The 24,971-nt window shown below is 42.4% G+C and overlaps 6 protein-coding genes across 11 annotated transcripts; 4 read left to right on the top strand and 2 right to left on the bottom strand.

Annotated features, from left to right (window-relative positions):
• Positions 1–160: 160 nt before the first annotated feature.
• Positions 161–3,711, bottom strand: LOC149267781 (cytochrome P450 4d10). The gene is made up of 3 exons (XM_089475670.1): positions 2,635–3,711; positions 704–1,324; positions 161–642 (listed from the first exon to the last, which is right to left on the bottom strand). Exons 1-3 carry the CDS (start codon positions 3,206–3,208, stop codon positions 293–295), a joined length of 1,545 nt encoding a protein of 514 aa, XP_089331796.1. The 5' UTR covers positions 3,209–3,711; the 3' UTR covers positions 161–292.
• Positions 3,712–9,957: 6,246 nt separating this feature from the next.
• Positions 9,958–15,609, top strand: LOC108618878 (uncharacterized). 4 transcript variants are annotated; one of them, XM_089475674.1, is made up of 4 exons: positions 9,958–10,173; positions 11,079–11,320; positions 14,032–14,328; positions 14,389–15,609. In XM_089475674.1, exons 2-4 carry the CDS (start codon positions 11,276–11,278, stop codon positions 15,298–15,300), a joined length of 1,254 nt encoding a protein of 417 aa, XP_089331800.1. In that variant the 5' UTR covers positions 9,958–10,173; positions 11,079–11,275; the 3' UTR covers positions 15,301–15,609. The 4 variants fall into 4 exon arrangements, with proteins under 4 accessions (XP_089331800.1, XP_089331799.1, XP_089331801.1 ...); XM_089475673.1 differs by having other exon boundaries at positions 9,958–10,309; XM_089475675.1 differs by lacking the exon at positions 11,079–11,320 and having other exon boundaries at positions 9,958–10,309.
• Positions 15,610–15,716: 107 nt separating this feature from the next.
• Positions 15,717–17,032, top strand: Pgam5 (Phosphoglycerate mutase 5). Of its 2 annotated transcripts, none has more exons than XM_018015082.2 (2): positions 15,717–16,388; positions 16,466–17,032. In XM_018015082.2, exons 1-2 carry the CDS (start codon positions 15,831–15,833, stop codon positions 16,772–16,774), a joined length of 867 nt encoding a protein of 288 aa, XP_017870571.1. In that variant the 5' UTR covers positions 15,717–15,830; the 3' UTR covers positions 16,775–17,032. The 2 variants fall into 2 exon arrangements, with proteins under 2 accessions (XP_017870571.1, XP_017870570.1); XM_018015081.2 differs by having other exon boundaries at positions 15,721–16,388; positions 16,463–17,032.
• A 146-nt stretch (positions 17,033–17,178) lies between these two features.
• Positions 17,179–18,540, top strand: LOC108618880 (uncharacterized). The gene is made up of 2 exons (XM_018015080.2): positions 17,179–17,850; positions 17,912–18,540. The coding sequence occupies exons 1-2, from the start codon at positions 17,398–17,400 to the stop codon at positions 18,377–18,379; spliced, it is 921 nt and encodes a 306-aa protein (XP_017870569.1). The 5' UTR covers positions 17,179–17,397; the 3' UTR covers positions 18,380–18,540.
• Positions 18,470–22,661, bottom strand: LOC108618869 (protein MMS22-like). 2 transcript variants are annotated; one of them, XM_089475661.1, is made up of 4 exons: positions 22,478–22,661; positions 21,704–22,282; positions 21,024–21,634; positions 18,470–20,968 (listed from the first exon to the last, which is right to left on the bottom strand). In XM_089475661.1, the coding sequence occupies exons 2-4, from the start codon at positions 22,039–22,041 to the stop codon at positions 18,558–18,560; spliced, it is 3,360 nt and encodes a 1,119-aa protein (XP_089331787.1). In that variant the 5' UTR covers positions 22,042–22,282; positions 22,478–22,661; the 3' UTR covers positions 18,470–18,557. The 2 variants fall into 2 exon arrangements, with proteins under 2 accessions (XP_089331787.1, XP_017870553.1); XM_018015064.2 differs by having other exon boundaries at positions 21,704–22,266.
• A 100-nt stretch (positions 22,662–22,761) lies between these two features.
• On the top strand, positions 22,762–23,648 carry Roc1a (Regulator of cullins 1a). Its single transcript, XM_018015090.2, has 3 exons — positions 22,762–22,959; positions 23,079–23,106; positions 23,178–23,648. Exons 1-3 carry the CDS (start codon positions 22,882–22,884, stop codon positions 23,396–23,398), a joined length of 327 nt encoding a protein of 108 aa, XP_017870579.1. The 5' UTR covers positions 22,762–22,881; the 3' UTR covers positions 23,399–23,648.
• The last annotated feature ends 1,323 nt before the right edge of the window (positions 23,649–24,971 follow it).

Below are 24,971 nucleotides of genomic sequence, written 5' to 3'. Positions count from 1 at the left end.
CGAGCGTTGCATATTATTCCGATTCATTGCAATCGACAATTATTTTCATAATTCCCACAATTCCCACACTAATATCTCTCTCTCTCTCTTTATTTTTATCTTCTTATTCTTAAATATCGATGTAATTCCTTTATTTGAATAAAACGATAATTAATGGATATTCGCTTATCGATAGTTTTGAGGTATTTATTGGATATTCACATCTCAATTGGCAAAATCATAACGGAATTTACGAATTGTAAAAGGAAATGTGTAGGGAAAATGTACATGCTTATATATAATATAATATAAGTTAGAGGACGCGCTCCTTGAGCTTAAACATGAGTGGATCCCTGGTACGAAGAACCAATTCAGCAATAAGCACTGGTGGCTCCTTGGCATTTCCAACAAATTCAACTTCATAATGTCGCAAAACGTTCGCCGCTATCGCTTTAATTTCGAGTAAGGCAAATTTCTGACCAATGCAGTTGCGCGGGCCAGCCGAGAAGGGAATGTAGGCATAAGGATTGAGTTTCTCTGCACTCGTTACGACGTCAAAACGCTCAGGCTTAAACGTATTTGGCTCACTGAAGAGATCCTCACATCGACCCAAAAACAATGGCGAAATTCCTATGTTCGTGCCGGCTGGAATCATTTTGCCATCTGGTCAATATAGAGTATGTAGAGTATAAATATATTTCAAATGCAATTAAAAGAATCTCACTTATTTCACACTCCTGGAGCACCTTGCGTCCTATCAGGGGAACCGATGGATACATACGCAACGTTTCCTTGATGCACAGATCCATATAATGGAGGTTGTTGAGCAGATCATAAGTAACAGGAGTCTCTCTGTCGTAGCCAAGTACGGAGACAATTTCCTCAACGCACTTGCGCTGGCACTCCGGATACAATGCGATGTTATAGAAGAAAAACATAATGGCCGAGGATGTGGTATCATGGCCCTCAAACATGAAGGTATCCACCTCCTCACGTATATCTGCATTGGTCAGCGGCTTGTCGTCGATCTTCGACTGCAGCAATATGTCCAGGAAAGCCATCTTGCGCTTGGCACCCACATCTGTATCGTCCGAGCTCTGTGTTGAGCTGTTTGCGCGGAGCAGCTCATGACGACGCTGCACGATGATCTTCTCTGTAAAGCTGTGCAGCACTTTCAAGGCTCGACGCTCGGCTCTAGCCAGAGGAGTTAGCATGTAGGTCAGATCGAAGCGATAGAAGATGTTGAACATGCGCTTGTGCAGCACCATCGAAATGGTCTTCACTGCACGAACGTAATCCGAGTCGGCATTCGTCTGTGCGTTGGTGGAGACTCCCATGGCGGTTTCTATGGCAAAAAGCCGCGGGACAGAGAGGTGGAGAGAAATTATGGTATATTGGTCAAATTCCAAGTGCTGATTAGAGGATTCATAAATAATAAACGAGCTGCTTAGATTAGAAGCGAATACTGCTTCCCATTGAGTGTCAATTGCTGCTAATCAGAATATGAAGACAAATAGATTCTATATTTACAGTTATGTTATCTTAATGCTTGCGAAAGAACACATTAATATCTCTATCAGTGCTTGACATTGAAAAGAGCTTAGATTGGGATAGGCTATAAATTGGAGCAGCAGCAGTCGCGCTGGAGACATCTCGTCTACCTACGACAAATGGTGTCCATAGTGAAGAGGTCGATCCATTCGGATAGATCGAAAATTCTTCGAGAATCCTGAAGTGGAAGGCAGGTGTAATGATCTTGCGACGTTTTTGCCACTTGCATCCAGTACTGATGAGGAGGCCCTCCTTGAGCTCGAGGGCGTTGTACTCGCTGGCCTTCTCATTGAAACGAACCGTGCCAAGGACGACTCCAGATCCTTGGGATCTCCCATGAGGACGTTGAGCTCCGGACCTAGCCACACTTTGGGCGTGTCATCCTTGGCATATACGTCTATGTAATGACCCAGTGTCTGCTCATGTGGTGCCTTGCCAATCAACTGAAGAGCATGGCAAGCCGGTGGAGTACCCAAAGCTCGATAAGGCGCTTGAACTTCAGCTGATAGATGAGCTGATATTTGCAAGGAGTGATATACGAGCATAGATTTAATAGGTATAGTTAGTGACTATGCACAGGTCTGGTTATATAATAAGCAGACGTACTGGTCAGTTGTTTAAGATTGAATTTGATGGGAATTACCTATTAATCTCAGCGGAATCAAATAAAAATTAAACCATAAAATTGGCTCTCTAATTCTCGGTTGCAGCTAATTCCATTCACAAACCTGATTTGTCCCGTCTCTTAATTTAATTTTTGGCAAAATTAAAAGTTAGAATGCAACGTAAGCTGGTTAAAATTTTAAGAGATCAAGTATTTGAAAGATATAACGTTTTCCGATTTGCCACACGAGTTAGTTCCCTTATAACGGATATACTATTTTCTGATTTGCCACACCCCACGAGAGCTTATCGGGGGAAGCAAGGTCAGAGTGGTGGCAGAATTGTTTACCGTTATACAGACCGACACAGCTCTAAACGAATAGACTCTATACTTCCTGAATGGGTATAAAAAACCCACAACAACAGTTTCCACTAAGATACTACAACAAAGAATGAGAAGAAGGAATTGAATAGAACCATTCAGAATGATATCCCACTCACCACAAATGACATCCAGCGTGAACAGATGCACATCATGTCCCAGGTCGAAGGAATGGCCAAGGGTCTGCTGCCACTTGCGAATGAGCACTCGAGTTTGCCTATCAAAGATCTCCACATACGGCTCTAGGATGCGGAAATGGAAGGCGGGCGTGATGATCTTGCGACGGCGATGCCATTTTTGCCCGCTACTCAGGAGCAGTCCATCGTTGAGCCAGCCGTGTAGAAAGCTATACTCGATAGCCTTGTCGAGCAGCTGGCTACTGCCGAGAACAACTTCCATGTCCCGTGGCTGGAACATCATCAGGCTAAAGTTGCTGCCCATTTTGAGCTTGAAGGTGCCATCATATTGCTCCGCCAGCTGGGCAATCAGCTGCGGCACTTGCCACGGCTCCAAGCCGAAAAACATGTGAAAATGTCCGAGTAGCGGTAGATCGCGTGGTCCTGGCAGCTGGGCTGCCAACTCGTAGGTGCGGCGACGTCGACGCAGCCACGCCAGCAAAGGCAGCCAGCTAATCCCGGCCAGCGTCACGACGATGCACACGGCAGAAATGAGCAGCGATAGCGAAAGAGTCATTTCGCTGACACAGGCGAGCGACAATTGGAATTTGAATGAGCTTTCCCAGCTGTTTTTTATTCACAATCAGTTCAGTTGCAGTCCAGCCAGAAGGTTATCTCTTAACTTAAAGATTAAGGTCAGCTTCAGTGGTCATTGTATACCCTACACCCTGCCTATACCAATTAGCAAGTCGGGTACATTGGTTTACCGTTATGGGCTAACTAAATTTTAGCTCGTACGAATTTCTAGCATCGAATAAGTGCATTATAAATGCATCAGTTTAGTGCGTGGTATCTCCTAGTCGTACAGCCCCACGTAGATCACTTCTATTGGGTTGCTTCTAAATTATTATTATTTACTTTACTCATCCGCCACATGGCGCTGCCGAAATTAGAATTTTCCGTTTTAAAAATAGAGCAAGTGGCAAACTATGACGCCATGCCCGGGCAAATGGGCGTGTGTGGGTGTTTAGGTGTGTTTACATTCGATCATGTTTTGCTATGGAGCTGTGACGTCACTAGCATTCAAGTTCAGATGCCTTTCTGCACAGATGGCAACACCATGCACGGAATGTGTGCGAAATAAAGATGTAAAGCTAACATGAAATTACATCGCTAGGGCAATAAATTGCCTACGTGAAAATTGACCACGAAAAAGTAAATAAAATCGATGCGATTCAAGAAAATCTTATGATTAATCAACATATAATTTTAAATATAGATTTTAAAACTGTTTGGTTATTCTGAACTCAGTAAAATAAAACAAAAATTCAAGATGATTACGTTCTGCTGCTATTGCTGAAGGCATGTGCAGAGCAATTTACTTGGCTAACTTACTCAAGTGGAACCAAGCGAATGCTGAATGCAAATTGCATTCGCCTTCGCAGCTGGATTCGGGCGCCAGCTGATTCATCTAGAAATTCCAATAAGAAATGCGAATGCGAATGCCCACTCGAATTTTCGGTGTTACGTACACAACAACAAGAAGAGCGAGTAGGCGACTGAGAAGAGGAAAGAGAAGGAGAGAAACAATGTCAATAAGAACAAGAAGAGATTGCTTAGCTTTGACATGCTGACTAAACTATACCCTTCAAATGTTTTTACATAATTTTTTTTTAAGTCTGAAATTTTTAATTTATATTAATTTATTTTTCACGATTAAATCAGCGGCAGAGCGAATCTGACCGATAGTTATCGATTGATTACACTTCAAGCTGCAACGGAAACTACGAGTGAATATCAGGCAAATAAAGGACGAATTAAGCTGATCACAAATTGATATGTACCTTCTATATCTACACTATATATGTATGTGATATCTGACATATCTCGTATATCATATATATGTATATGTATAAGATGCATTTTGAAAGGGGTAAGGCTGACTCACAAAAACCGTTTTATTTCAACTCATACCCTATTGATTGTCTGTGTGTACAGGGTATGGCGAACTAGGCGTCCTTCGAGCATGCCAAATTCCAAAATTCTTGCGTCGGTCGTCGACGTCATTTTGGCCCATGATTCGCACTGCGGGCCACAATTGAAACGTAAATATTTACACATGTCTTACAAGAGTTTCTTGAACGATTTCTCACTGTCGGATATAGCATATAGTACATACATACATACATATGGGATGTATACACATTGCTTATAGATCGCTGAGATGTGTGCGCATTGGAATTTCATTGGCATTTCCAATTTTGTACATTTTGTGAATTTTGTTCGCTTTTGCATTTCTGTTTTGATTTCTTTGCCATTTCTTCATACACATATGTATATACAAAGAGTTCAGCGTGTTGAACTCGAGTGATTGTATTTTGCCATAGATCAGGGAGAGAGAGAATGAGAGAGCCGCTAAGGCCAACGAGGCCAGAACGTGCCATATGGAGCGTTTGATGAAATCGCGAGGAAACGGCAGGCTAAGCGAGGTCTGTCCAAAAAGTTATCTCCTCCTTAAGTAATCCCCATCAGCTACAAGAGTCTTGGTCTCCTCATAGCGTCGTCCTTGCACAGGTCTCTGCAGTTTAGGACGCACTCGCCGCATAAGAGGGATGAAAGCCAAAAGATCATGTGAATCGAAAATCTAAAATCGATACTCGAAAATCGATTATGCGTAACCCTCGTAAATGCAACATTCGCCAAACTTTTCAAGTACACCTCTTGTGAATACATCAACATAAGTGCAAAACAAGAGCTAAAAGCAAAAACAAAAATAATAATAATAACAAAAATTTCGCTTTGGCTCAACACATTTTGCGTCATTTGGCGCTGAAGAGCTGAAGGCAACTTTTTGCCTAACCAACATAGAAGTGTGTATATGTACATATATGTATTTGTATATGTATATGTATACGTATATATGATATATGCATATAGAGTGTACTATATATACATATATAGCTATATACCACAACAAAGTAAGAGAATCAACGATTTTAATAATAAACATGGGCGCAATAGCCTTATGTGTCGGCTAACGCTGCGTATGCGCAATTTTTATCGCATTGCGCATACGCCACGTGTTACACAAGCCTTGGAGGAAATTCAAATGGCTGATGATTATCGAATGTACATATATGTATTTATTATTATGCAATATGTATTTTTTATACAATTTATATACAATATAATATTTTGTAAGTAAAACCGTTACATTACTTGCGTTACGTATAAACAATAGTGCGCATATCACGTATACGAAGACGGTTCCACAATACAGAAAAGGATTGAAAGTATTTTCGGCAAAATAAGTTCCTTCCAGAGAACAACTTTCAAGCAACTGTTAGTTGAGCCAGTGCCCAGAGCTGCTGCGCCAGCCTATATACACATACATACATACACATATATCCATATAGTATTTGTTTTCTCGATTTATCTGTAAGTCTCTAGTGCTGGCATTGTACTTGCACTTGCACTTGCATCCTGCACTGACAGCCTCAAAACTGATGCCCACGACTATTTCGATGACTCATTCGCCCAGCCGCGCCCCCTTGTCAGTGTGCCCCTTTTGCCCAATTTCTGTCCATTTGACGTTTCAGTTGCTATTTTGAAACAATTGTGTCGACATGTCTCACACTCGTTATTCGCAACGTTTTTGCCTAGATCTATATTATTCTAATATATTTGTGTACTCAGCACATACTTAACATCCTATATATTTATATATATTCAAATAATCATATCTACACCTGAAGACACTTTCTGGCCTTTCAAGTTCAGTTTGTAGCGCATTAAATTCCAAGTAGTAAAAGTTCTATAAAGCATCAACGAAATTTATGTATCCTAAATATATGTGTATACATACCCTACGTAGTACTTTCTAAATATTCTGTTAATCCATTAGATACGTAACTTATTGAGGTTTTGAATATTTTATATTCGTTCATAAAGTGTAAAGCGAGTATAATCTGGAGTTATATCTAAGAGAGGGAAAGAGAGAGGAGAAGGGAAGAGAGGGAAGATGGAGAGAAAAGAGATATACAGAACAGAGAAAGAGATGGAGATAGAGAGAAAGAGAGGGAAGGAGAGAGAGAGAGACAGAGAAAGTAGATAACTGACAAAGAGACAGAGAGAGCAGAGATACCTAGAGAGTTAACAGAGAATGATAGAGAGACAGAACAGATGCGGAGAGAAACGAGAGAGTGAGTTGAGAGGGGGGACAAAAGTGAGAGATAGGGAGTGAAAGAGAGAGAGACCAAGAAGAAAGAGAATAAGCGACAGGATGACAGAGGCAGACCAAGCAGAAAAGAGAGAAAGAGAGAGAGAGAGAGAAAGGAGAGATAAATGTGGGAGTTAGTCTAGTTCCGCTGTTTAGTGAATTCTCAAGGGCTGCAAATATCTCTTAAAATGAGAAGTTGTAGCTTCAGAAAGAAATCACCAGAGCTAGTTATCAGATTCAGATCAACTAAGACTAATACTCTAGTATTATCCGATCGAGTCGAAACTATGATAATATTTGCCCACTCACTGTCAATCAACTTTGTTGGCTAGTTTAAACAAATCGAGGGAATGAATCAAACAGTTCAAGCAATAGATAAAATCTTAGGAAATTCCTAAATGAAAATGTTTACAATTTGCTTGGATATAAATATGTATACATATATATATATATATGTACATATTATAATATAATATTACTTTTTGCATTTCGCATCGGAAAAAGCTGGCAATGGCCAGCTGCCAAGGCAATTGAAGTAAGAATTGTGCTGCTTAAAGCCTTTCAACAAATTATTTATGCTCGAGGCAAAATAAATACAAAACAAGCCCGAATTGTGCCATCGGGTGAGCACGACTGCACAATACACGCTCACTCGCTACAATTTAGGCAAAAATCAGCAGAGATCAACGTTTGCCCAGATCCAAATGAGCATTGCTGATCGATCCAATTGTGGCATCGACATTTCCGACGATTTGCCACGCCCCCAGCAGGCATCGGCGTACATATGCCTAGATGTATATATGGGGAATACCCATAGCCATAAATTTGATTTACGAACGAATCCCATGATAGAGAATTTGGCAAAGCCAATATGCTCTTTACGTTCGATGAGCGTGTATAAATAGAGAGTGTAAAACAGCGTTTGACAACGAAAAGAAAATTGTTAAAGACAAAATGCAAAATGCAAAGTGCAAAATGCAGAATAGGAAATCGTTGAGGCGAACGCATTTTCATTCATGACTTGATTTTATTTATGTGGCTGCAGAGCGCGGGCGTCTATATAGAATGCATCTGTATGCAGCTAGGTATATAGAATGGATATAGCAATAGCTTACCTGTATGTACACATACATACACATACATATATGTATATGGCTGATCGTAATGAGCAATTGCCCAACAATTGCCATGCACTTGTGGCTGTCAGCCAAACGACGAGCAGCTAAAAACAATGCAATTCGAATTTTGTTTAATTAACGTACTCGAATGATACATATATACATATGTATACATACACAATATATATGTACGTATAATGTACACATTCTGTATAGACAGGCATTTTATTTATGATACCGCTTTGACAAGCCAAGGCAGCTGGGCACGCGCCCTAAACGCATTTCTCTCTGCGTTCCGCACATTATAGATATAGCTGCCATCCAAATTTCTCAGGCGTCGCAGCACAGTGCATCATGCTGTTACATTTCTACTGTGCCTTATAGACAGGCAGCAGAGGGCGTGGTAGGCAACACAATATATACATATGTAAGCTGAAATTTACTTTCTTGTTTGGTAGGATCCTTAAATACCTAATGTAGGATAAGAATTCATAGAATCCCGAACTTTCGCATCTGGATGTCTTTTTTAAGCTCCAAAGGTGTGAGTGTGTGTATGTGGGTATGAGTGTGTGTGTGTGGATCTCTTCCTCGGCAAAAGGTTCAGGGTGTAGCCTAGTCGAATACTGCCGCTTAAAGCATGTCATTATATATATATATTATATATACATATATCGTATATATATGTGTATCGTATATCGTATATCTATATACCTGAGCACTGGTTGAGGGTAGTCCAAAAGTTGATCACTTGCTACCCTGATGGCACAATCTATTTTTGATTGTCTTCGAGACTATATGGTTTCTATATAGCCGGCGCTCACTTCCGGTTCTAAAAGGGGCGCAACTATCGTATGCATGTGTGTGGGGAAGGGTGAGGGAAAGGAGGGGAGGCGTGGCATGGCAACAGCTGCATTTACTTTTTAACTTTCTCACAATTCGATTTTCATCTTCGTTTTCATCATCGACCCAATCCGATCCGTTATTCTGATTGGCTTTGCGGTTATCTATAGTCGCAGCAGTGGCAGCAGCAGCGGCAGCAGATCTCAGAACCTCAGCGAACCTCACCAAATTCTAACCCCAGCAATGCAGCGAAGCGCAACAATCGGTTTCGGAGTGGAATTCCCTTGCCTCAAGCATGAAGCGAATCAAGTCATAAACATTTTGCATATTCTTTACCTTCCCCGGTTTTCTGGCGTCGCTTTTTGTTTTCCCTTCTTTAGTGGCAGGTGGCACATCTTTTTCTAGTTCTTTCATTGCTCGCCAAGACCAAATGCCTGTAAAGACTTCATATTGCTTTTATTTTCCAGCTAAATTACGGAACACGTTTTTAAACAGAAATGTGTGACATCTGTAGGAGAAAAAAAAAAAAAAAAAAAAAAAAAAAAAAACATTACAGGTTTGCATATGCATCATTGCACTATATGCTGCCTAAGGACTATTTTGCAATAGGCGTACAGTAAAAAGTTTTATTATTATCAATTATCAATGGATCACAAAGTAAAATGGGTTTCCTAATCAGCAAAACGCTACTGAATATATAATATAACCCTGCTTATTCGGCTCGGATCGGGGGTTTTCCATTAGTTGCATTCACAGTTTTCGAGAACAGTGTGGAAAAGTCTAAAATAAATATTTGAAATATGCAACGTTTACAACTCTTTAAAAAGTTTCGAACTGAGAAATTTCATATTTATGTGCGAAACAATAATAATGAAGTTTTTGTATGCATAGAGGAGTTGATACAGTTTCTCAGCAACCACAGATTAATATCGTCTGCCTTATCATTGCATTGTCTAAAATTAACTGAAAAAGTATTGAGAGCAAACGAGAAAACGAGAAAACTTTGCTCGTCTTGTGGCAAGGGAGAGCGAAAGAGAGGCAAAGAGAGCGAGAGTGTGTCGAGTCTGGCTATAGCTGTGTGAGAGAGAGTGGTAACATGGGTGTGCATGGGTGTGTGTGCTTCGCTGCTATAAAAAGAAAGCGCGCTCGCTTTCAGCGCTCACTTTTTGGTTGCAGCTACCAAAACGTTGTTGTACAGGCAAACAAAGAATTTAATAAAAATCACAGGAATATTAAATCAGAAACTGTTTCGTACTATTTTTTTAAATATATATACATGTTTTGTATAAGAAGTGTTGCAATATTTTGAATATTCAAAATACACATATATTGCCCAAGTTCAAGTGCATTTGCATTGAAGTGAGAGTACGTAGTGTAAATCCTAAAGGAATTCCATAAACAATAATAACCGAAAGAGCGAACACATAAGCAGCATCAACAATACACACAATTCAAATACAAATCATCTATTTAAAAAATATAAATACAAAACCAAAAAAGCGTGAGTGTTAAATTGCAGCGTTCAAGTTCCAGTTGTGCCGCCATTTTTAATTCGCCATCCTGTTGCTTTTGCCATTTTGAGCTGCCTACTGTCAACTGTGCAGAATTTATCGAAATTGTGCCTCGATAGGCGGCAGTCGAGCAAAAAGTTCACATGACACGCAGCTTGTGCGAAAGGGAAATGGGCATGCGAATGTGGCAGGGGCAAGTGTAATTTACAGTGGGAAATAAGCAAGAAACAAAAGAATACGGCTAATGAGCCGCAACACCAGTGGCAGCGCAGTAGCGGGGCAGCACCGTAGCAGCAACAGCGGCAAGACGACAATTTTCTAGTTTATGTAGCTGGGACCTTGGCACTGCGCATGCGTACCAGCCTATGCCAGAGTCAAGAGTTCAGCCGAGGTGGCATCGCTCTATTTTTTTTTTTTTTTTGTTTTTTTTATGTGTTTGTGCTTTTATATCTTTTGCTGCGAGTAATTTAAGTTTTTTTTTCTTTCTTTTGGGGCAGGTCTGTTTTTATTTCCAGCTCTTTTGGCTCTGACTGTGGGTCACAAAAGAAATGTGTAGCAATGCTAGGGCACAACACAATGGGCGCTCAAACGAAACAAATTTTCATTGTTATTATTATTGTTGTTTTTGTAGCTGTCTTCGGGAGTAGCGTTTCTTTTCCGTTTAGTTTTTTGTTGTGGTTTTGTTTCATTTCTTTTTATTTTATTTTTGCAAGAGCTAAAATTTCGCAAACTTTAATTGGCCTTTATTTACATTTACAGTACCCGAAACGTTTGCTTTTGCTTTTTTGTTGCCGGCAAACCTGAGGTTCAACTTTTCAAATTGAGATCGCGACCATCTGTGGTAATACCTGAGTCTTATACGGGGCAGTGTCATCAATTCCAGCGACCGCTTTTCTTAGTAACTTACAAAACTGCAAGAACAACAACAACAAAACGTACCAAATCCCATTAACAAAATGACCGATGTATCGCATGAGTTGGGCGCCCTACGCTTTGTAGTGGTAAGTAACATCCTCTAATACAAATACGCTTTGTAGTGGTAAGTAACATCCTCTAATTAAAAATAATAAATAATTACTAAATTGCAATTGCTACGTACTGCTTACTCTTCCCTCGAATATTAGCTATTGAGAAGCGCCCCTAGTCTGAATTGCAGAGATGAGATCGATAATAGACTCCATTCAGGGTTCACGTCCCACAGATATAGATAATATAATATAGATACTCATATAACAAACAACTAAATTAAAATCTACAGATTTTTCATTTGGCGATTCGAAATCATTTTAACATCCTTCGATGTAATTCCAAACTCATATTGAATGCACAAATCGCGTTTTTTGTCAGACTCTCAAAGAAAAAAAAAAAACACCATTAAAATATTAGAGCTAATTAGCTTAAAATTTGGGCGCTTTATAACAAAAGGCATTTGCGGAATGCGGCGTACAGACTAAAATCCCTATGTATATTTAAAAAAAGAGAAATTTTCTCATTTTTTATTTTTATAATTCCCATGAGCATTATAATTGTATTGTATTATTGTTATATTGCAAACATATCTCGTGCGACAAATACCTCCAAATTATTTATGAGCGAAAATAAAGAAAAATACGAAAAATGTCAGACGCCAGCAGATGTTGGTATAAAATAGCGAAGAAAACGCCGCGATTAAAAATCGTTCAAATGAAATAACATAAATTTCCAAGTTATTTTGCAAAAACAGTCTTCAATTTTCAGTGCCTTTGCTTTAATATGTCGCCAAATGAATTACCAAAAGAGCAGAGATATGTGTGTATGTGATTATATACTCACTCTATGTATATGTACATGTATATACATATATATATATGTATGTATATATATATATATATTGGCTGACAAAAGAAACAAATTTTTTGTCGCACTGTGCAAAAGATCAAAACACGGAAAAATTCTTGGCAATGACCATCGTTTGAGTTGAAATAGCAATGTTATGTAGCCTTATGTATTCTATATATATATATATATATATATATATATATATATATATATATATATATATATATATACATATATGTATATGTATATGTATATATACCTCCAAATAGAGATATACATATATGTATATATTGTATATACGAATCTCGCTGAGTGACAGCAACAAATCGAAATGTTTTCAGTTACAGTCGCAGATGACAGTCGATATGCGCATTGCCGCAGCTTTCGGGCGACCTCTTCTACGGCTTTGGCCATTGACTCGTTTATTTGAGCCATTTCGGCTCACAGACTTGCCCATAAATTGAGTTAGTTTAATGCAGTTATTAAATAAGAATGTAAACGTCTCAGCTAATATATTCGATTTTGTTAGTTGCTTAGTTTCACGTGTTAACTTTTATTATTTGTTTATATATTTGTTGTTGCTTTTTATCATTATTTCCCAGCATGTGACAAAAACGCAATTTTGATTTCAATTGAAATTTATGCATTTTCACATCAAAGACTTTCACCTGATGCAAATTTACTGACAAATATATGCACATACATATGTACATATGTCTGTTTGCATATGTATATAGACAAGTAGCTATGTTTTCGTATAGAGCATAGTGAATATATAACTTTTTGGCAATTGGCAAATTCGTGTTGCTTAACATTTTCATTCATCGGGCGGATTTGATGCGCATTTCATTTATTTATTTTTATTATCGAATATATGAATGAAACAAACGAGATGGCGTCAGCCAAATTGATTATTGACAACAACGTCATTGGCTTGGTTAACATTTATTTGCTTTATTTATTAATCAAAATTTAACAAAGATGTTTTTCGAAATAAACAAAAAAATGAAGAGACAACAATTTGAGCATAAGTATATATTCAAATATATAGACATACATATAAATATAGTATAAACTTGTTGAAAATATGTTTTGGGCAAACAAAAATACGTTAGCAAAAATTGGCCATGAAGGTCGTTTGTTGGTTTTTAATTTTAATTCTATTTATTTAGGTTGGTTGTTTTTTTTTATGAAATTTCTTTTGTGTCTGGGATTGAGGAAGTGTAGTGTTGTAGTGCAGTAGTGCTTTATACGAATTTTCGTTCTCATCAAAAATTTGTTTTTATTTATGGGCCGACATTTGCGCATTCCTTTCGTCCCATTTGCTTGTACACTAAATAAGTATATACGTATTAATAGTATAGAGAGTAGAGTACATTTGTATTTAGATGTGTACATGTTGCTCATGGCTAAAGCATTTTGCATTTATTAAATGAAAAATGAAGGAACATGTAAATTTGTTGTTATTTAATTACAGCTCATTAATTAAACAACTTGCCACGTGTCCGTTTTCAATTCAAAATTTCAAGTGTGCCGCCAATTCTGGTTGGCAATGCGGCACAAACTCATAAACAGCCTGGCAGCATGCATATAATTATTCCAGACTTCAAGTATTTAAGATCTGGCAAGGCTTGTTTTGAGAATTTGGCGCTATTGCGGAAGTATTTTAATGGAAAGGGCAATTAAGTAATATGTAGAGCTATTTAAACTCAGCATATTAATCAAACCAATATGATATAATGATATTTAGAAATTTTAAATATTCCGTCAAGTCAAACTGCCTGACAGGCTTAAAGCAGCCACCACTCTGGCAACACTAGCTTAAGCTTGAATCTTTTTTAGGCTTCCTTTGGTAGCGTCGTGATTGAAAAAATTTGTTTTTGCCTTGTTGCAGGACTCGCCGCTATCATCAAAGGTGGCCATGTTTAACAACCAGGCGACACAGCATAAGCAGTCGCAGTTATTGAACCCATTCTCGCACGACGGTCGCGCACCGTCGCCCAAACCAACTTTCTCCAAGGATCAGTATGGAAAGCCACTGGCCGGTAGTCTGACAGAGATGCGCGGCCAGAAGGCCAATATGCATGTAATGAAGGAGATGCTGGAGCTGTGCCAGATCATTGACTCCGAGGGCTACGAAGTAAAGGACGAGCCCACCATGCGCGTCATACCCTTTGGGGAGCTGTTCAACGTAAATTCTATTCTCACTTAACACAAGAATCAAATCTCATCTAATTTTTCGCTGGTTTAGATTTACAACTACATTTCGGACAAAGTTGTTGGCATCCTATTGCGTGCCCGCAAGCACAAGCTACTGGACTTCGAGGGCGAGATGCTGTATCAGCGACGCGATGACGATGTGCCCATCTTTCTGCTTCGACCCATTGCGGAAATACGCCGCGAGTTGAATGCCAAGGTTGAAGAAATTAAACGGGGCGCCAGTCCAGCACCTCAGTCTACATCGGTGCTGCTCGACAAAAGTGCACACGAGCAGAATCTAAAAGTGCTGGAGGAGAAGCGACGCTCGTCCAAGTCACGTACACCCTCGCCGGCTGTCAAGTCGAAATCCAAATCAAAATCACCCTCGCCTGCAGCTGCCGACAAAACGGAGGTCGTGCCAGCTGAAGCTGCAGCAGCAGCCGCAGCACTACCAGCAGCAGCTCCCGTTGCAGTTGCAGCAGCAGCAGCAGCAGCAGCTCCTGTTGCAGTTGTAGAAGCAGCAGCAGCAGCACCACCACCAGCAGCTCCCATTGCAGTTGAGGCTGCCGTTGCACCTAGTGCAATGCCAGTTGAGGCAACTGTGCCAACTGTTGTCATCGATCAGCCGCCTGCAGTGGAAGCTGCAGCTAAAAAAGAAGTTACGCCAGCAGCTACAATAGTAGAGCAGACACAGCCGGCAAGTTCATCTCAAGCGGATGCAGTGCCCTCCGAAGCTGCTACGACTATTGCTCCAGCTGCTGCTGCTCCTGCTGATGCTGTTCCAGCTGAAGCTGCACCAGCACCTGTTGCTCCTAGTGCTGCTGCAACTGAATCGTTAAATGAATTGCCCACAATTGTTATTGAAGCCAGCGCAACATTTGTGCGCACGGTCAGTGTTGAGCCGGTTTCGGAACAAGTTTCAGGGCAGACATCAGAGCAGGTGGTAACAGCCGAGAATGCCTAAAGGAAAGAGAGCGCATTGAGCTCAACAACCGGACTTATGGGAACGTTTCGAAATAATTCGCAAACTAGTAAAGCGGCAGCTTTAAATTGCAGCAATCTAGATTTAAAGCATAGTTTAACTTTATAATTAGGTGTTTAAACAGCACTGAAGACACTAAAAGAAAGAAGAAAAACAAGCAAAGGAAGATAGAGAGAGAACAACTATTTATAAATAAATAATGAAACGTAAACATACATATATAAATATATAACGTAAATGTAATACAATATATAGACACAGTATTATATAAAACTCATACTTATTAATGCATGATTATTATATAATATGTTGGTAGTAGTTTAATAAAGTGTAAAAATCCAATTTGAATTTAAACTTTCGTTCTAGCGTTGCCACATCGCATACGAGCTTGTGGTCGTTCGCAGAAAAATGGCAACGCCTAATGAGTGCAGCATCATCAGCTGTTTAGTCCCGCATTTTTCTTTTGATAAATGCGACGGTCATTTATTTGCTACTCCGCCAATCAGTAAATAATGAGAAAGTTCGCAGCTTTTGCATGCGGCACTGGTGCCGGCTTCGCCGCCTACTACTTTCAAAAGCTACGCGATCCACTGCAGGTGGTGCACAATTCGTGGACGAACAGCGAGAGACATATTAGCGAATGCGCCTTGTGGGACAGCAATTGGGATTTCCGCGACCCTAAGAGCTTGGCACGGCCCATGAAAAACGATAAGCCTCAGGAACAAAATCGCTATAACGCCGATCTGGAAAAGAATGTATCGAAATATGCACGCCATATCATCCTAATACGGCATGGTGAATATCTCGATGTGGGTGAAACGGATGAGACGCACCATCTAACAGATCGCGGCCGGCTACAGGCAAAATATACGGGCAAACGTTTGCACGAGCTTGGCATCAAGTGGGACAAGGTGATTGCCTCAAACATGGTCAGGGCGCAGGAAACTGCAGAGATTATACTCAATGAAATCGACTTCGACAAGACCAAGGTGAAAAGTTGTTCGTATTTGCGTGAAGGCGCACCAATACCGCCTCAACCACCTGTTGGACACTGGAAGCCAGAAGCCTCGGTATGTATCATTTTGATTCCATAAAAAAATTGAAGCACTGATTTTAACCCTTTACCATTTGACTTCACTTGCAGCAGTTTTTCCGAGACGGTGCACGGATTGAGGCTGCCTTTCGACGGTATTTCCATCGTGCCTTGCCCGATCAGGAGAAGGATAGTTATACGTTAATTGTGGGACACGGCAATGTAATACGTTACTTTGTTTGCCGCGCCTTGCAATTCCCGGCAGAGGGTTGGCTGCGCATTAACATCAATCATGCATCAATCACATGGCTAACGATTAGTCCGTCCGGCAATGTCTCAATTAAATATTTAGGCGATACCGGTTTCATACCCGCCAAGCACTTGACCAATCGCATACCACGAGAGGCCAAGAACGTTGTCTAACTGTAATCTCGAGACGTATTACTCGCGTTTGCTCCTTCCCACAAGGCTGGTATGCAACCTAAACAATCAGTATGCAATAATAAACATACAAATGCTGTTGTCCACTGATGAGACTATTTTTTACTATTAACGTAAATAAATTGAGGTTTATGTTGTTTCACATTAATGAATACAAATCAATTGAAAGTTTTTGCTTATAACTGGCACATACAAATTGTAAATTGAAGCTCAATAAAGAAAAGTGCTTTTATATAATAATCTGTCAATGACAATTACAATTACATACTCCTCTCTAGATGCCACAAATTATTATTCTGCCGTTTTATTTACATTACATGCCGCAAATGCAACAACTGCCAACTGAAATCGCGGCAAGTTGCTGACTATCGATACTTACGCCGACCATGAGAAGTAGCTGACTATGGCTATCGATATTGCATGCGCGCATGTAAATGAAATTGTTGTTGCCTGTCCACTTGCATGCTGAAACATGCAGAATTTATTGTTGTTTCAGTTAGTGCTTTTATCACCGGTGCAAGATTTGTATAATTGCTGCTGGAACTGGAGTATTCCCTTTTATTATTAAATACAGTCAATCAAAAAATAGGAAAAACACCAACAATATGACGGATAAAACACTCAAACTGTCTTTAAGGAATACCCAGGCCATCAGGGACAAAGATAGCGATCTTCTGTTGCCAACTGCAACGAAGAAGTCGCGACGTGTTAAACGGAAATTGTTGAAAAGGAAGATACAGCACAACTGGAAGGAGGAGGAAATTAATCGTTTGATTGCTGCTGTGGAGATGGAGCCATCAATTTGGATGGAAGGACCGCTGCAGTATAAGTCAGCTAGAAAGCACTGCTGGAACGCTGTTGTGGCCCAGCTGGCCATCGCTGATGTTGACGTGAACGAGGCTAAAACCAAATGGTCCTCGCTTCGTGTCACCTTTCGTCTAAATTTGAGCAAAATGAATAACGCTAGCTCGACGAACGGGAACGCTGTTGTCTGGCGATATTTCAATCAAATGTCCTTCTTGAACTCCAGTTGTCAGACTCATCAATCGAATGTTTTGGTAGACTATCTGTTTATATTTGCATAGGGCTGCAATTGATTTCTTTGCCTTTCATTTGCAGCTCAAGGAGGAGTTGACTACACCTGTGCAAAGTCCATTGCCTACGGCAGACAAGCGACGACGTACACGCGGCCATCCTGACTGCTCCTACTCTACTTTACTGCCGGCCGCGATGAGCCTTTCCTCTGAAACTCCAGCATCTGCACCTGCATCGATCTCACCGAGACCCGCACCAGCACCGGCTCCGGCAAATTCTCTATTATTATCTAATGACGCCCCAGCCAGCCCGGAATCCTCCTCATCACCAGCAGCACGCTTATCCACGCCTGCACTTGCGCCCTTGTCGCACGTGTCGGCTGTGCTAAACGACGGTGCCGACGATGGCTGCTCCAAAGCGGACGCCAATGCCGCTTTTTGTGATTACCTTTTGTCTGAAATGCGAACACTTTCCACGGAGGAGGCGCGCGCGCTGCGACAGCATTTAACACGCACCCTGCTGAACTTCATGGAGCGTGTGTTGGAGACGTGATTGAAGATCGCTTCTAGAAAAGAACCACCTGAACTAATTTAGGCAATCTCCCTATGTAAGACTTATGTCAAGACGATATGTTAGTCAACGTTTATCTTTACGGCTTTAAACAACTGTTTATTTATTACTAGAATACCACAAATATATTTGTAAATACTTTATTAACTAGCCCTATATATTAACCAACCCTGAGCACCTGTTGCAAGCGCTGCAGGCATTTGCGTATGCCCACATCCTCGCCAGCGCCGCGTTTCAGCTCGACGCTGTGCGCCTGCTCCCGCACAAAGCCAAAGAGGGGCGCCACCAGTTGCGGAGCTCGTTCCGCCAGCTTGATGAGCATCTGGAAGTAGAAGTAGGTGCAGTGCGCCAAATGCTTCTCAGCCAGGTTGCGTATATCAGTCGAACAGATGTCGCGAGCAGCTGCAGAACGCTGGAACTGGGACAAGTTGACCAGAACAGCATAGAGACTGAGCACCTGCACCCGACTGGGCTCCAGTTCGCCAACAAACATTACGTGCTCGAGCAGCGGCACATGAACTGCACGCAGCAGCGTCAACAGCTGCGCCTCAGCCTCGGCACCCAGCTCCAGGTCGTCCAAGCCCACAAAGAGCTGTTGCAGCACAGTTAGAATGAGACCCACATGCGTGCCCGCCTGGCTGCGCTGCACGGCAAGGAATTGGTTCGCCAGATGCTGCAGCACATAGTGCGCCAATTCGCCGTCGGAGTCCGCTTGCAAGAGCGTGGCATATGGACGCGCCACCAGCTTCACGTTGCTGGAGAAGCCAAAGTGTGGTGTCCAGTGCAGCACGAGCTGCTCCAGCGTGCGGCTGAGATACGCATCTGTGCGATATGGCAGGCGTCCAATGCCCTGCAGCAGCACTGGAAATATCTTGTGCAACAGCTGTGGCAGCCGCCCCTCGGGCGCAACGCCCGCCTGCAGCTGAGTGGTGAGCAGGAAACGCACCATGGCCAGGTGGAAGAAGCAGCTGGGCTTTGAGCGGACATAGCAGAGCGTCGGACAGTTATAAATCACAATTGCCAAAAAGTTATAGAAGCGGGCTCCCAGCTCGGGGCGCTCCTGCCGGCTCTGTGGCGCCAGCCACTGGTCGAAGTGCGCCACATACGCATGCAGCTTGTGGCTGAGCTGCATGCGGACATGGGCCAACGCCTCCTGCTGCTGGGCGCGTCTGCCCAGGGCTCCGAAGAATGCGCACAGGGGTTCCCGATCTGCCAGCGAGTCTGCGTCCAGGCCCAAGGCGCACACCTCCTCCAGCTGGATGACGAACGGATTAAGTGCAAGCACCGCCTCGTGTTGTGCATTGAGCAGCACCAGAGACTTGATCCACACCTGTATGATGAGCATGCTGGACGGCTGTTGGCCACCTGACGCCGTGTCCCGCAGCACATGGAGCAGCAGCTGCGCACTGGCTGCCGTATTGGCTGGCTCGGCACCTTGGAGCAGGCCCTCTAGCAATTTCTTATCCCTGTCCAGTGCCACGAAGTCGGCAGCAAGCTGTGGCAGCCAAGTGCTGTAGCCGCTGACATACTGCACGCGCAGCTGTGGGAGCACATTCTGCTGCAGTGCATCCCACATGCCAGCGGACATGTTGGCCCTCAGCTTCTGGGCAAGTAGATGGAGAGCTTGCCAAACACGCTCCTGGGCCGCCTGTGCACTGTGCTCGATGTAGTGGGCTAGCCAGGGCGCCAGCAGCAGCTGCTCCCCACGGGCGAAGTCATCGGCCAGCTCGAAGATGGGCTGCAGCGTGGCCGCATAGATGCCGCCCACATCCGTATCGTTGCGCACAGTCGCCAGCTGGGCTAACAGCTTGCTCACATACTCATCGAGCGGCTGGCGACGTTGCGCGTGCAGCAACAGCACAGCCATGTGACCTTTGGCCGCCAGCTGGCGTCGAGCCGGAGGCAGCTTGTCGAAGGCCAGGCAGAGCAGCATTTCGCGCAGCTTTGGCGCCAGCTCACTGAACTCACCATATGTGAGCAGCAGGCAAAGGAACAGCTCAATCACATGATGTATGCCCGACTCGTTGAGCGCGAGCAGCTTCGCTGCACTAAACTTGCTGAAGATTCGTCCCAGGAGCTTCTGGGCCTGGTTGCCGCGGCCAAGTGCCGGCAGCTGTTGCAGCGTCTTGCCCAGCAGCAGGGCGAACAGCGTAAAGCTGCTTAGATTCAAGTCATCCGGCAGTGGCTTGGCCAGCAGCGTGCGATAGCGCTCCAAGTAGGCCGATCCACTGGCACATATCAACGGCAGCTGATCCAGCTGAGACTGCCCGCCAAAGTTGCAGTTCAGCGATCGATGCAGGCACTCCCACAGCTGGCAGATCACATCCGTATCGGGCTGACCCCAACGCAGCTGCAGCGGCGCCAGCAGACAGAGGTAGACACGCCGCTGCTGCTCATCCGGCTGGCAGGCCAGGAACTGCCTCAGCAGGCAACCAGTCTGGAGCACCTCTGCAGACACTGGCGTTGGCTGCAGCAGCTGCATGCCACACGCATCGTAGGCTCCCAAACGGGCAAGGCTCAGGCGCAGCCAAGCGTAGAACTCATGATAGGCCAGCGCAGGCGTAGCATCCACTGAAAGGAGATTCATGTCAAGCACTATTCGGTAATGATCACTTAAAAGTCTTACTCTTTTTCTTGTGCCGCTGCATGGCTCTGTGTAGCAATGGCCAGAAGCCAGTGTCCGTATCTGTATCTGCGTCTGTTAGCTGCTGATGCGGATGCTGATGCTGCAGCACCAGCCATAACTCCTTGCAGCAGCGGCACATAAAAGCCGAACTGTGCAGCAGCTCGGCGCTGTGTTTGCTTCTATAATAGAAACTGGCGCAGAGCACCAAGTCGTCCAATGTGCGCTCCAGTTGCGACAGGTACACGAGCTGCGACGTCGCATCGAGCTCTTGCAATTTGTGCAACAGACACAGGTCCAGCAGACGCCATTCCAGTGCGCCGTGATAGAAGTGATAGGCAGGCGCCTGGCACTCATTGCCCTTGGAATGCTCCGCAAAGTACAGAATGCGCCATGTGTCCGCGTCCAGGCAGCTATTGATTAGCTCGCGCAGCTGAACAATAGCTGGCGCTAGTAGCTGCAAGTGCTGTTCGTCCACCTCGTGTAGCAGCCAGAGATAGTAATGAGTGACCTGCTGGCGTGCCTTGTACCAACTGCTGGCAGCATGCAACGAGGATTTGGATTGCAGCTGCTGCTGACCTGCCACGGCTGCGCTGAGCTTCTGTATTTGCTTGCTAGGCGGACATAATAGTTGAGTACATATAGCTCATGTATATTTATTGATGCCTATCTATGTTACTCACCACGATTCGCCATGCACATAGCGCAAGACAGCGCAGACTTGCAGCTGTTCCGGCTCGAAGTCGAAGCACAATTTTTCCAGCCGACTGCGTGGCAACGGTGCCTTTAGCGCGTAACCATTGCGCACGAAACTATGTTGGGGAAAGTCTGTATGTGTCTTAATAGTATCCCTTCCTCCGCAGTTGAACTCGGGCAGCAGCTCCAATATACACTCGTCATGATCAAGGTTATCATTGCTTTGTATCTCCTCTGCTGGGTCTGGCTGTGCCTTTTGTGTTGCTTGTAAAAAGGCTGTGAGTATATCCTCATCGTCGTCCGATTGGAACAGATCATAATCCATTCTAGCGGCTAGCGATCTCTAGGGTTGCTCTTTCGCTAGGACGATTCCATTTCCCGCGGAGATCAACTTTACTGAGTGAGTTAAAAGACCGCCACTGTTATAAGGCCCTTCAGGCTATTAATGTTAATGTTAACTAACAGCTCTGTTCTGGCGCTTCATTTTCGGCTGTTGCCTTGTTCTCTAACTTATGGATTGGCGGGCACTTGAGCAGAGATCCGGCAAATGCTAAAAAGCAACCAAACTACGATATATCAGTAGTCGGCACCATAAAAATGAACATCCCTTATTTAAATTTATTAAAATAAAAACACTAGGTAGATAATTTAATTGCATAGCCCAAAATGGACATGTATATTGTATTAAATGGTTGATAGAGTTGAGCAAGTTTTCGCGATAACTAATGCTTTTCTAATCCAATTTAAATATTTATGCTCACGTCTTGTTCTATCCAATCGAAAATTGATGCTTCAAAGATGCTTCATTTTCATACAAGCACTGACCAAAGATACAAGTAATTAAGCGCACGCAACAATTTCAGAAACTTTGAAGTCACACGCTTAACGTAAAATATCGTTAAAAATCATAACATCAAAACAGCCAGTAGTCATATGTAGACTAGTGGCAGCACTGATGTCTTTTGACAGTACAATCGATTAAAACTACTTCGATTCAAGGATTTTAACATTTTAGTGTACGATAGTTGTCATCGTATACTCGTATAATACAGATGTATAAGCAATCGTATATCGACGTTTGACATCTGAGTTCAGTTTCGGGCATCAGTCTCATAAATTGAAACAAAGCGAACGGAGAAACAATTTTACTAACTTTCTGCTTGCAATGGAGGTTGACGAGGATGAATTCGAAGTGCCATCGAGCAGCAGCAAGGGAGAAAAGAAACGTTTTGAAGTTAAGAAGGTAAATACAATAAATTTATTCATATGCAAACTTTTTTTTATTAAAAAAAGACAAAATGGCGAATTTGCAAAAACATGGCGTGTAATTAATTTTTCTCCTATACTATTTTGTACTTCCAGTGGAATGCCGTAGCACTATGGGCATGGGGTAAGTCTGCTCCCAAACCAAAATACCATGTAAGTGTATAAGAAAAATAAATAAATCATATCTTATTGCAGATATCGTTGTGGATAATTGCGCTATTTGCCGCAATCATATAATGGACTTATGCATCGAATGTCAAGCAAATCAGGCATCGGCCACCAGCGAGGAGTGCACCGTTGCCTGGGGCGTTTGCAATCATGCTTTTCATTTCCATTGCATTTCTCGTTGGCTTAAGACTCGTCAGGTCTGCCCACTTGATAATCGTGAATGGGACTTCCAGAAGTATGGACACTAAGACTTGCAGCAACTGAAATACAATTACAAGTACAACAACAGCAACCAAACACACACACGCGAGCGCGAGCATACACACACACATGTGCGAGCACACACACACAATACACAACACAAAGAAATAATAGGATACTGACGTCGCCGAGTATTTTCGGTGTTTTGAGGCATAAGACAAGTCCTCAATGTATATCAAACTTAGGTTAAAATTCATGAGTTTGTTTAATATAAGAAATTGCATGTTGCACACATAAGTTTGTTGGTTTTTTTATATTCCTATTGGAAATAGGAAAATGCTTCGAAATGTTTCCAATAGTAAAATACCGTTAACCGTAGTTTCCAGTTCGCTGGGAATGCTGTAAGGGTCCGGTCGTTGGTAGCACAAAAATATGGATTACCGTGGTCAATTTTTCTTATTGCACAAGTTATTATTTAGTTGAATTTAAAAAAAGTAACCTTCGATGACAAAATTGCCAGAAAATTACACACAAAATATATGTATGTACATATGTGTTAGCTTTGCTACAACCACTTTTTTCCCAACGGTTTTTGACTACGATTTAGTTTATATTTAACAATCGTTTTTTTGGACAATCTAACAGTTTATGATCTAAGAAAGAACTAAATTAATATCTTGAATTATTTGTGCAATGCTATCTTGTCCGGCCGTCTGCCCGTAGAATGCAATCTTTTAAACTAGAGACTTGAAATTTGGAACATATTCTCATGTATACCCGCGAACTATAGTGTCAAGGTTTTCCCGGTCAACCTGCTAGAGGCGTGGCAAATCGGCAAATGCATTTTCCAGTAACTCAGAAGCCATGGAAGTTGAAGAGCTAGAGTTGCAACTTGAAATGTTCTTATAATCGCATTGTCAAGATCAAAAGATATGGTGTATATATCTACGCCCATTAGGGGCGTGGAAATCGGGTAAAACAGTATAGTTCTACAGTTTTAGAGCTAGAGATCCCAAACTTGGCAGATGAGTTACTGGTTCGATCCAATAATATACATCCATGCCCAATATAAGGGTGCCAAATCGGATCTGACTATATAGCGGTCTATGCAAATCATATTTTATTAATGCTAGAGGCATGAAATTTGGGATATATACTCGGGTCGACAACCCAAGGCAAAAAAGATATGCCGGGTATATCTATGCCCATTTGGGGGCGTGGTAACCAGGAAAAGTTTTTATCTCGTAAAGTATGATCAATTTCAAATCGAAATTGGATAGTTGATTTTCTGGAGGCCTTATCTATAGATGATAGTGTTTACGTCCATTTGAGGACCCCGTAATTTTCCTAATTTTGCACTTACGTTACCTTAGATGCCTTTTAAGAATCAGCCAAATATCGATTGATGCTGTTGGAATCCTATATTGCCGGGGGAATAGAAAATCGGCAAATGTATCGGATCTGCCGCCGTTTGAGTCCTGAATGAGTAGTCTGCAGGCAAATGGCCAGCTGCGCCCTCAGCCCAAAGTTTCACCGTACGTGTTTTTCATAGAGGAAAGCTCAGAAATATTAATGATCAAACCTAGTTTGTTTAATTTATTATTATTATGAATGTAAGCG

This window comes from Drosophila arizonae, chromosome X, assembly GCF_054131065.1.
Source record: "Drosophila arizonae isolate 15081-1271.41 chromosome X, UAZ_ARI_1.0, whole genome shotgun sequence".
Lineage (NCBI taxonomy): Eukaryota > Metazoa > Arthropoda > Insecta > Diptera > Drosophilidae > Drosophila > Drosophila arizonae.
The sequence above is the reverse complement of the archived record's forward strand: the minus strand, read 5'-3'. Positions and strand labels throughout refer to the sequence as shown.

Bases quoted from the DNA above. Each gene is read 5' to 3' on its own strand.
- LOC149267781 (XM_089475670.1), bottom strand. From the start codon at position 3,208: ATGACTCTTTCGCTATCGCTGCTCATTTCTGCCGTGTGCATCGTCGTG. The intron at 1,325-2,634 runs GTGAGTGGGATA...TTTTTGCCATAG, and splicing joins CACGCTGGATGTCATTTGTG to AAACCGCCATGGGAGTCTCC. The intron at 643-703 runs GTGAGATTCTTT...TATATTGACCAG, and splicing joins GCTCCAGGAGTGTGAAATAA to ATGGCAAAATGATTCCAGCC.
- LOC108618880 (XM_018015080.2), top strand. From the start codon at position 17,398: ATGACGGATAAAACACTCAAACTGTCTTTAAGGAATACCCAGGCCATC. The intron at 17,851-17,911 runs GTAGACTATCTG...TTTCATTTGCAG, and splicing joins CTCATCAATCGAATGTTTTG to CTCAAGGAGGAGTTGACTAC.
- LOC108618869 (XM_089475661.1), bottom strand. From the start codon at position 22,041: ATGGATTATGATCTGTTCCAATCGGACGACGATGAGGATATACTCACA. The intron at 21,635-21,703 runs GTGAGTAACATA...ATGTCCGCCTAG, and splicing joins TATGTGCATGGCGAATCGTG to CAAGCAAATACAGAAGCTCA. The intron at 20,969-21,023 runs GTAAGACTTTTA...ATCTCCTTTCAG, and splicing joins GCAGCGGCACAAGAAAAAGA to TGGATGCTACGCCTGCGCTG.
- Pgam5 (XM_018015081.2), top strand. From the start codon at position 15,831: ATGAGAAAGTTCGCAGCTTTTGCATGCGGCACTGGTGCCGGCTTCGCC. The intron at 16,389-16,462 runs GTATGTATCATT...CTTCACTTGCAG, and splicing joins ACTGGAAGCCAGAAGCCTCG to CAGTTTTTCCGAGACGGTGC.
- LOC108618878 (XM_089475674.1), top strand. From the start codon at position 11,276: ATGACCGATGTATCGCATGAGTTGGGCGCCCTACGCTTTGTAGTG. The intron at 11,321-14,031 runs GTAAGTAACATC...GCCTTGTTGCAG, and splicing joins GCGCCCTACGCTTTGTAGTG to GACTCGCCGCTATCATCAAA. The intron at 14,329-14,388 runs GTAAATTCTATT...TCGCTGGTTTAG, and splicing joins CCTTTGGGGAGCTGTTCAAC to ATTTACAACTACATTTCGGA.
- Roc1a (XM_018015090.2), top strand. From the start codon at position 22,882: ATGGAGGTTGACGAGGATGAATTCGAAGTGCCATCGAGCAGCAGCAAG. The intron at 22,960-23,078 runs GTAAATACAATA...TTGTACTTCCAG, and splicing joins AACGTTTTGAAGTTAAGAAG to TGGAATGCCGTAGCACTATG. The intron at 23,107-23,177 runs GTAAGTCTGCTC...ATCTTATTGCAG, and splicing joins CGTAGCACTATGGGCATGGG to ATATCGTTGTGGATAATTGC.